The sequence below is a fragment of the Anoplopoma fimbria genome, chromosome 1, assembly GCF_027596085.1.
Source record: "Anoplopoma fimbria isolate UVic2021 breed Golden Eagle Sablefish chromosome 1, Afim_UVic_2022, whole genome shotgun sequence".
NCBI lineage: Eukaryota > Metazoa > Chordata > Actinopteri > Perciformes > Anoplopomatidae > Anoplopoma > Anoplopoma fimbria.
In genome coordinates, this window is record NC_072449.1 from 16,582,267 (window position 1) to 16,592,225 (window position 9,959).

The 9,959-nt window shown below is 43.7% G+C and overlaps 1 protein-coding gene across 1 annotated transcript; it reads left to right on the top strand.

Moving 5' to 3' along the window:
- Positions 1–150: 150 nt before the first annotated feature.
- LOC129093720 (NACHT and WD repeat domain-containing protein 2) lies at positions 151–9,819 on the top strand. Its single transcript, XM_054601821.1, has 10 exons — positions 151–232; positions 336–424; positions 1,505–1,612; positions 1,780–1,977; positions 2,409–2,550; positions 2,712–2,867; positions 3,500–3,852; positions 4,150–4,251; positions 4,945–5,620; positions 6,274–9,819. The coding sequence occupies exons 1-10, from the start codon at positions 151–153 to the stop codon at positions 9,480–9,482; spliced, it is 5,115 nt and encodes a 1,704-aa protein (XP_054457796.1). The 3' UTR covers positions 9,483–9,819.
- The last annotated feature ends 140 nt before the right edge of the window (positions 9,820–9,959 follow it).

Below are 9,959 nucleotides of genomic sequence, written 5' to 3' on the forward strand. Positions count from 1 at the left end.
ATAAACACCCAAGGCCGGAGTTTCCTGAGTGGAGCGGCAGGGGAAAGAGGAACGACAGCGTAGAGCGGCTAAGCAGCAACTTTGAACTTTTTATTTGAGTCAGTGAATAAAGTTTTTCTCCCTTATTTTTCCTTAACTTAGCAATTTGTCATGAGCTGCAGAGGAAAACAAATGGACCGTTCTCCTTCAAACTCCACCTGTGTGAAACTCTATCTGTGCTCCAACCCAGAGGGTATGTAAAAAAATTAAAATATATATATATATGTTTAATGGTAATGTTTTTTGTTTGTTTTGTGAATATATGTGTTAGTTGTTTGTGTTTATGGTCCATATAGATAGCGTGGCGGAGCGCCGAGCTCTGAGAGAGAGTGTGTTCCCCGATCTTAGAGAGCACTGTAGAAAAACACTGGGACAGGATGTCAGGGTGAGCAAACACTTATCTAAATCTACATAGAAAACATGTCAGTGACAAATGTAAGTGCTGTTTTCTTTTAAGGTTCTACTTAAAGTTCTCTTCCTTCCTTTTATTACCACTTAACACTTGCTGTTAATGCCTTTTAGAGCCAGGAGACTACTTTAGCTGGAAGGAACACTGTTTATGTTTACAGTGATGTATCCCTGGTGCATTCTTCTAACCCAATGAGCTTCTGAAATGTGAGATAAATATATCATCTCAAATGTATCTCCATTTCATTAACAACGAATTTCTGATTATTGTTTACATTTATTTGTTTAATAGTTTTGTTCATAAAACGTTAAATATAATGGAAACTACTGAAGCTATCAGAGGTGAAAGTCCTGACTTAAAGTTAATGTTTGGTCTGACCAACAGTCAAAAACACATGTATTTACAATATGGAATAAAACTTTGAAAAGCTGCTTCCTCAAAATAGATTTTCTGTCAGTCGACTGCAGGACTAATTTACTGTTTCAGCACAATTACAGACAGATTCGAGCATCGACAAGACTCCTCTGTGTAACGTTGCTCACTGCCAACAGTTGAATACAAAAGCAGTATTATTTGGTAGCTTCCAGATGTGTGTGTGTGTGTGTGTCTGTGTCCACTTCCTTTATTCTTTCACATTGTCCCCCTGAGACCATTCCTTTTAAAAGTGCAGTCAATCCTACTCCACTTTTGCCTTAATTCAATTTGACAAAAAAAAAAAAAAGAGGATGAGCATCTTTAACACGACTCCTGTGCTTAGTGTGTCTGTGTGTATGAAATCACCTCGGGGGCAGTTCAACCAGCGCATTGTGCCGTCTCTTTTCAGCATCAGGTGTAATTAGAGAGATGGAAGAATATCATATGTAACTGAGCCACCATCTGGCCAATTGTTACTGCACCTCACTGTGTGCTTTTCATAAACTGATTATCAACCATCTCTCCTTTAGACTGTTAACCGCTCTGCTTCTGTGTGTGTGTGTGTGTGTGTGTGTGTGTGTGTGTGTGTGTGTGTGTGTGTGTGTGTGTGTGTGTGTGTGTGTGTTGTTTTTGGGTGTCTAGGTGATAGACCCGTTTGAGTCCAGTGATCCCTGCCATTGGCCAGATGAAAAAACCAGACAGCAGCTGATTAAAGAATGCAGAGACAGCTCCGCAGGACCTTTTTTACTGGTAAAAAAAATCTACACTATAGTGTACATTAACCCTCAGCTGCTGTTTAATCAGCCCCTGTTGAGCTTTATTAATCTATAAAACACCAACACCAGAGTGCACTAACTAGAAGTGACCGATGCATCCCGTACTGCTGTTCCTTCTGTGTCCACATGGCGGTGCTGCAGGCCCTGGTAGGACATCAGTATGGCACAGCCAGCATGCCCGCCCAGGTGGAGGTGTCGGAGTACCAGCTGCTGCTGCAGGAGGGCCAGCGAGCGGGCGTCAGCACCCAGGAGCTGGAGAGAGCGTACCAGAGGGACGAGAACACCATCCCTCCCTCCTACCGCCTGAGACCTCCACACAAACACACCTGCTGTCCCCAGGTGATCACACTGAACGTCAGATTCAATTATAATTGTTAAGCAAACAGGAGTGGGTTTGCAAAGTGCAGCTGCTAATTAAATGTGTGTACAAAAAGTGCTGATGGAGTATGTGTTTATGAACAAAAGAGGCCTATAAAAAGGGTTATGAAATAATATTTCCCATCCAAATAAACTTCACTCTTAGTATTTCTTTCTGTGTAAAACCACATTAAGCATTTAGAAATATAAATAAATACTTGATAATCCTATCATGCATTCACAGTCTCTATATCAGATAACCTTGTATTTCTATAATACATGTGATCATATTTTGCTAAATGACTGACTGTAATTTTAGATGTAATATGCCTGGGTTGATAATATATTTTTAATCACAACTATTAGACTGTGAGGCTTTTTTCCTTAAAAGTATAAAACTGTTTGCTGTTTAGCAGGCAGAGGTTAAAGAGGAAGAGGAGATGAGGGTGAAGGCTGAAGACGAGGAGCTGAGGAAGCTGTTTCAGACCACTGTGAGTCTGTGTGTCCACAACGGTGTTATGAGCCCAGAGAGAGCTCATAACTACTACAGATCAGGTGAGCTACATATGTCTGTGTGTGTGTGTGTGTGTGTCTGTGTCTGTGTGTGTGTCTGTGCGTGTGTGTCTGTGTGTGTGTCTGTGTGTGTGTGTGTGTGTGTGGTGGTTTTGCTTGATGTTGAGGTATTATTAAATAATAATACTTCTGCTTCTCTCTAGCCCTTGACGCTGATCTACGATTTGCTCTGGACAACCGTCCTCCTCATGACATCATCAGACGCTGCCTGGTTTACTTTCACAGGGTCATCGATGCAAACGGAGAGAAAGAGAAGAGACAGATGAAGTCCCAACTTCAGCCACAGTCAGAGGTAAGAGACATCATTCACTTTCTCAGGATTTATGACCGAGTATCATTAATACACCCCACTTTCACTCGCAAACATTAAAGTAAGGATCATTGACATCAGTACATTTTTTTCCCCTTGTTTTCTTAGTTTGGGAAAGGAAGAATTTTTCAAGTAGCTAAACATGTGGCATGTTTGCCTTTAACAAACCAAACATTTGTTTTTGTTTTCCGACAAGGAGAAAGTGGGGCTCATCAGAAATGTTCATAGCAAGAAGACCAATCAAGATTATAAGCAGTTTACGTGAAATGTTAGTTGACTCTAGCTAATAAATAACCTCTTGAAACTACTTTAAACATCCAAGACATCAAGAATTTGGATTGAAGTAAAGGTGATATGAGAAGAATATTGTGAGTCATGACTCTCTAACTTGGTGAATTTGAAAATGAGTTATTTATTAGTTCCTGTCATAGAGATGTGGTTTGGGTGTACAGAAGCGAGATGTGCTTAAAATATCTCTCACTTAAGATGGTTTTATAAATGATGGTCAATGTTAATAGTATAGGCCCTAATAGAAATAGCTAAAAGTTGAATACATGTTGTATCAAATGAGGCCACAGAAAGTGATTTAAAGACTCTTTTTGTTCCATATCCTGTGTTTTTAGGCCGCTACCTTTGACCTCAGGACAACGCCCACTGATTCACAGTTATTCTCAGAGCTTTGTGACGACTTCATTCCCGGTCTCATCACTTCCTCTCAGCTTCTAGTCTACACCACCACCACAGAGTGTGACTGTCGCCATGGTTACACGACAGCCAGGAGGCGAGGCTATACCGAGTCCCTGTGCCAGCAGGTGTGCGCTGACCTCGTAGGGTTGATTGACAGCTGGAGCATCTCAGAAAGCAGTGAAGGCTCTCAGCTGGGTGATGCCTTGGCCAGAGAGCAGGCAGAGCAGGAGGAGCTGTGTGACACCTTGTCCCGACTTTATGATGTCATAAGGCCAGAGGAGGAAAAGGTCGGGTTGAATGTGTTTTTCTGGAAGGTTTCAAAAAACTGCATTTTAACTGCTTATGGTGTTTTATTTTTCATATGGCAATGTGAAGGAATAAAAACTAATGAAGATTGAAAACATAGGGATCAATGGATAATAACATTTAGTACAATTTAGTGTGTGCTTTTTTTATTTATTTACCAATTAAAGTCACTTTGGGGATATTATTGGATCTATTTCCCTGTGTTGAGTCATTCTGAAAGAGCCAAACATTTCAGGTGCAACATTGCATCACTCGGGTTTCCTTTTTATTTTCTGTAGGTCAGATCCTTTGTGGAGCAGAGCGGACAACAGTGCCCACTAGTGGTGAGAGGAGGACCGTGCACAGGGAAGACAGTTCTGCTTGCACATTGTGCTCAACAGGTAGGTGAGCTGAAGAGAAATGTGAAAATCACATAAAATGTTAAGTCCCTCCACCCCTAACTCATTTTAAATCTAAACTATTCAATACTTACTCCAAACACATAGTGGAGCTAGAAATACGTATTCACAATTCTTCCAATTTTTTATTTTTTAAAGCAGCAGTCCACTTAAAAAAAATGAAAAATCTGCATATATATTTATTTATCCTTCTTATTTGTAAATTAAATTTAAAAAAATTGGCTGGAAACAATAAGCCATGAATTAAATATTTGGTGACAGAAAATGGCTCTAGCCTTTTAAATATGAATGTTTTCTGGTTTTATGAGTCCTGGACTGTAGGACAGAATACATCCCATTGGGTCCTAGGAAATGGGCATTTGTCATTATTGACATTTTATAGACCAAACACTGATCAGATAAATCATTTTTAGATTACAGTAACTGATAATGAAAATAATCGTTAGTTGCAGCTCTACTTTAAAAATACCGAGAAATATTTAATATAGAGTTAAAGAGAAGTGTTTCTGGTACCTTGAAGCTTTATCAATAGAATAATTACTCATGTGACCAAATCTTGATTCCAAGCAGAATAAACAGACTGGACATTTCGATTATAACACAGTGATACAGGAATCTGTACTACACGGTCTTGACAACATGTAAAGAAGATTTTGTCTCTCTGTCTCTCTACAGATGAAGTCTTGGCTACCAGACTGTGATCCCGTGGTGATTACTTATTTTTGCAACCTGTCAATCAACCCTTCCCTGAGGCACCTGTTGTCGAGCCTGTGTTATCAGATTGCCGATAGATATCGCAGCGAATCTTCCTCTGAGCAGAATCCCAGCCACATGGACTCTCTTAGCTGCATCACTAACCTCCGGGACTTCTGCTCCAACTGTAGCTCAAAATCCAACATCTGTCTGTCTGAGCTAAAAGAGCGTCTCTCCTCCCTCCTCACCTCCATGCCCACCACCAAACAACCTCTAGTTCTAATCCTCTGTGGCCTGGATCACATGGGAAATAACTCAGGGCCTTACATCATGGAGAGCCTCCCGTCTCCCCTTCCTCCCAACGTCAAACTCATCCTCACAGTCTCCTCCAACCGAACACAAGTCCTGCAAGCCATCAACCCAAAAAGAAGTCCACCTCAGTGTGTGTCGGAGGGCAGTGAGGAGTCAGGATATGTGTGTGTTCAGCTGGGATCGGTGGACAGGAAACAGTGCCTGAAGATGTTGGCGTCACTGCTGAGCAGTTCGGGGAGGAAGGTGACATCGGGACAACAGGCGCTGGTGAACACGGCGCTGACTTCTTGTGGTCTGCCTCTCTACGCTCGACTCTTGCACCTACACAGCTCGCTCTGGCACTCTGGTACGACTAAAAAATTAAACAAACAGACTCTCAAAGAATAAGACTTCTTTATTTTTATTAGAGTCAACAAATCCCATGAAAATACCTAAACCAAGGCGTTAATCTATCTCGCAATACAGTCCAGTCTTTCCTCTGAAGTTATTAATATGGAAAAAAAAATCCTAAAACAGCTGTAGCGTGTATAATTTAGCAAATAATACTCAAACGGGAGTAAATAGTGCCGTTGTGGGGACTATTTTCTGCCATTTATTCTGTGTGCTTGTGCAGAAAATCCCTAAGTGGGTATAATGACACCTTTAGGTCCCTTGAGGACGGGGCCAAGGGTGATTGCAATCTATTTCAATGTTTTTTACTGTACATTGTTAATAAAATTTTATTGCATAACAAATGATGTAACATGCATTGACAACATTTACATATTCAATTTTCAAATGCATCAAAAAGGATTACAAAATTTAAGAAGAACATATTAACATCTTAATCACCATAATTATTTAAAAAAAATGTACACTTGTCTTTTCCAGCCATCAGAAATATCAACTTTCAGATATTTGACTATAAACATTATTTAAATAAATGCTGATATAGTTCAGGCCTCAAAACAGTTTGATTACATTACATTTCTCTCCTTCTGTTTCCTCTCTCATCATCAGATTCAGATGTGACGGAGTCGTCTCTCCCTACTGGCGTCCACTCGTCCATTTCTGCGCTGCTAGATCACCTCGAGCAGAAACACGGCTCCTCCATTGTGACCCGTGCCGTATCCTACCTCACCTTCTCCAGGACCGGGCTCACTGAGGTCGAGCTCGCCGACCTGCTGTCCAATGATCGCAAGGTGCTGACTGAGTACGTTCAGAAGGATCAGAGCACTTCCTCCAATATGAGGATCCCGCAAATCAACGTGGAGACACTTCTATTGGATTTGAGGAGGTTTCTCATTAGAAGGACAGTTGCGGGGTCACAAGTTTTGTTCTGGGTGAGCAGGCATTTCAAGCTGGTGGCGTCTAAGAGATGTTTGGGCACTCGTGAGGTAAGGAGGGAGGTGATGAGTGAGATTCATTCTGCAATGGCGGACTATTTCAGTGGCCGATTGTCTTGTGGTGGGAGTGCAAACCCACTTCCTGTAAAGCAAAAACCTGAACGAAACAAGGAAATCGCCCATGTGGAAATACCCATAGACAGGGAGCCACCCAGTGTAGAAACAAAGGGCGAAACGTTTGTTTTCTCCTCTTCTTTCAATGAGGTTGGCCGATTGAACTTGAGGCAGGTCTTAGAATTACCGCATCACCTGCAAGAAAGTGGACAATGGGGGGAGTTGGAGCATGGGCTGTTAATGTCTTTGGGATTCCACCAGGCAATGTTCCAAGCAGGACTACTGGGAGATCTGGTAGCCATGTTGGAGGGTGAGGAGGGATTTTCCTACTTCTGTTTTTCAAGGGAAAGAGCCCTCCTGGCAAGCATACTGAAGTCTTCTGCATGCTTGCTGCAGAGCTCATCCCTCCTCCTTCCCTCTGTGATGGAGATGAGCCTCCTGCCTTATCTGGACCTCTTTCCTGGGCTCGAAGGTTATGCCAGAGAGCTCACACAGGAGAGGAGGAGGACAGGAAGCGGATTAGGAGTATCGCTTTGCCCGGCTCCCTCATCTGTTCCCCCCATTCAGTGTTTAACATGTGATGCCAAAACCAAGGACGTCTCTGTCAGAGAAGCAGCTGGGACAGAGTTTGGGATCGTGGCAGAGATCATGGATGATGGCACGGCGTGGATTTGGAAAGGCTCCGGGTGTGATGTAGTCAAACTATCACTGAGCTGTGAGCAGAAGGAGCTGACATTCGCGGGAGTGAAGAGCAGCGGTCGTTTCATGTTGTTTTCCACGCAATGCGACGAGCTTGTCCTGTGGGAGGTGACAGGCCCAGAAAAGTTTCTGCAAGTTAAAGATCATTTGAAAACAGAGTCAACCCGAAAAACAGCAAACAAAGTGGAGGGGTTTGTCGCGTATCAGAAAAGGGTTTTTATGTGGTGGAAGGGTCAGAGTTTTGTCAGCGCGTTTGATGTCTCCGATGAGACCTTGACTCATTTCCAGTGTCAGAGCTGCGTGACCTGTTTGGTTTGCTCCTCTGATGGTTTTTACATGTACTGCGGGCAGGAGGAAGGCTCAGTGTCCATATTTGACATCAACACCGGCAGCTTCCTTGGCACCTGCTCAAACTCAAACCCCAATGCGATAACATCAATGATCCTGTGTGAAGATAAGTGGGAACTGGCGTGTGTTGACAGGAAAGGGAGTGTAACCCTATGGGATGTGACATCCAAAACAAACCCACCCAGTCTTGTCACAGAAAGCTTCACTGGAGGTAAATCTGATAACATCCTCAATATAGATCACTCTCATGAAATTAGCACTTTGTTGGTGTGTCAATCTCACCAGGTTGCACTGTGGGATACAGCCGACTGGGAGCCGTGGGACCAGTTCTTGGCTCCACAGGGGAGGGCCTTCACTCAAGCTGTGCTCTCCCAAGACGGCCACCACTTCATGGCGTTGCTGGATGGCTGTCCATTCGTCATGGTGTGGAGGGTCAGCACAGGGGAGTGTGTTCTCTCCTTGGAAACAAACAAGCAGCCGCGCACGCTCCTCAAGATGGCCTTGGACGTCGTTTGCGTCGCTCATGACGGCTGCCTGACAGTGTGGGATTCTGGGATGATAGATGCGGCAGGTACAGCTCCGAAAATGAGGTGCGGGGTGAAAGAAGTGGTGGTTGACCGGACGGGGGAGTGCTTCTACACCTCCGATGGGTCAGAGACAGTGTGGAGATGGAGATTAGAAACAGGACTTCCACATGCGAACTTCCTACATGACGGACCTGTGGTAAAACTATGTCTTTCTCCAGATAACGTTCACCTTGTGACACTCTCGGCAGGGGACATATACGTCTGGCAGACAGAAACGGGTCAGAACATCCTGCGTATGAGCGGCAGCAGAGCGACAGACCTCCTCATCACCCCCAACAGTAACTTTGGGGTCAGTATTTCTGAGCGAGGGTTGTCTCGGGTTTGGAAGCTGGCTCACGGGAGCATTGTGTGCAGCATACACCAGCACCTAGCTGACGCCAAGGTGTCGCCCAGGGGCACCTTTCTTATTGGCCGTCGCCGTGGAGACCTGTTAGCTGCCAGCCTGTGGTCGGGCTCCATCAGCAAGCGTTTCTCCTGCGCCGAAAGCTCGGAGCACGTCGTTGCTTTCCACACACTTCCGGAGCACCCGGACTTTGTGGTGGTGATGGCCGCCTCAGGGGCGGTGTACACCTGGAAAGTATCAGAGGAGACCCTGTACAGGCACTTCCAGCTGCCGTACAGGTTTCACTGTCAGCCACAAGACTTCCAAGTGTCCTCCGACGGGAGCTACGCCCTGCTGTCCACTGATAATGAGTCCATCAACCTATTGGACTTGTCTCAGGTCAGACTGTGCTCATTTAAGGCAGAGGGTCAAGTCATTAAAGCGTATTTGGATAAAACTGGATGCTACGCCGCCTACATATACCGTCCCACCACCACCACCATGGAGAAAAACTGCGTCTGTTACCTGCAGGCGAGGCCCGTTCTCACCGTTATACGACTGGCAGACGGGGAGAGAATAGGAAGCGTGTGTCTGGCTAAGAATCCGTTGACTCTGGTTGTTTGTGAGCAGCAGTGTGTGTTTGTGGGATTTGAGGACGGGTCCGTAGGTGTGTATTCTATTTCAGAGGTCATGATGAACGGGGAGGAGTCGGTCAGGTGCAGAGAGAATATGAGTGGTCGGTTGAAGCAATGCCCCTTTGACAGAGCATTCAGTTACTTACCACAAGCAACCCACAATATTAAATGGCCTTAATGTTATTAAACGCTGATGTTTGTCTGTGATTTCAAAATACAGATGATGAATATGACAGCACACAAAGTGATTGTATGCATTTGTGTGTATAAAACATTGGATATTGATGTATAAATAAGAATATGCCATGTTTCTCTGTTTACACAAACTACAGCACCATTTGTTTCAGTTTCAGGCAGTCTGAGTCGAGGAAAGGTGACTTGGTGATGACGATGATAATGGTACACCTCACTGTAGAAAAATTTGCTCAGCATTTGAGTTTCATTTCTGTGAAAGCAAAACTAATACCTGACCAGCTTGAGCCACAGCTACTGCATGTATTGTTAAAAATGTTTAACACGTGTATTTGTGATAATAAAATATTTTGGTATGAATATCTTATTTATACTTCTTTTACTTTATTAAAAAGCAATGACACTTTGACATGCCTACATCACATCTTGTATTTCTAAGAATAAATGTTCTACTGCCATAAAT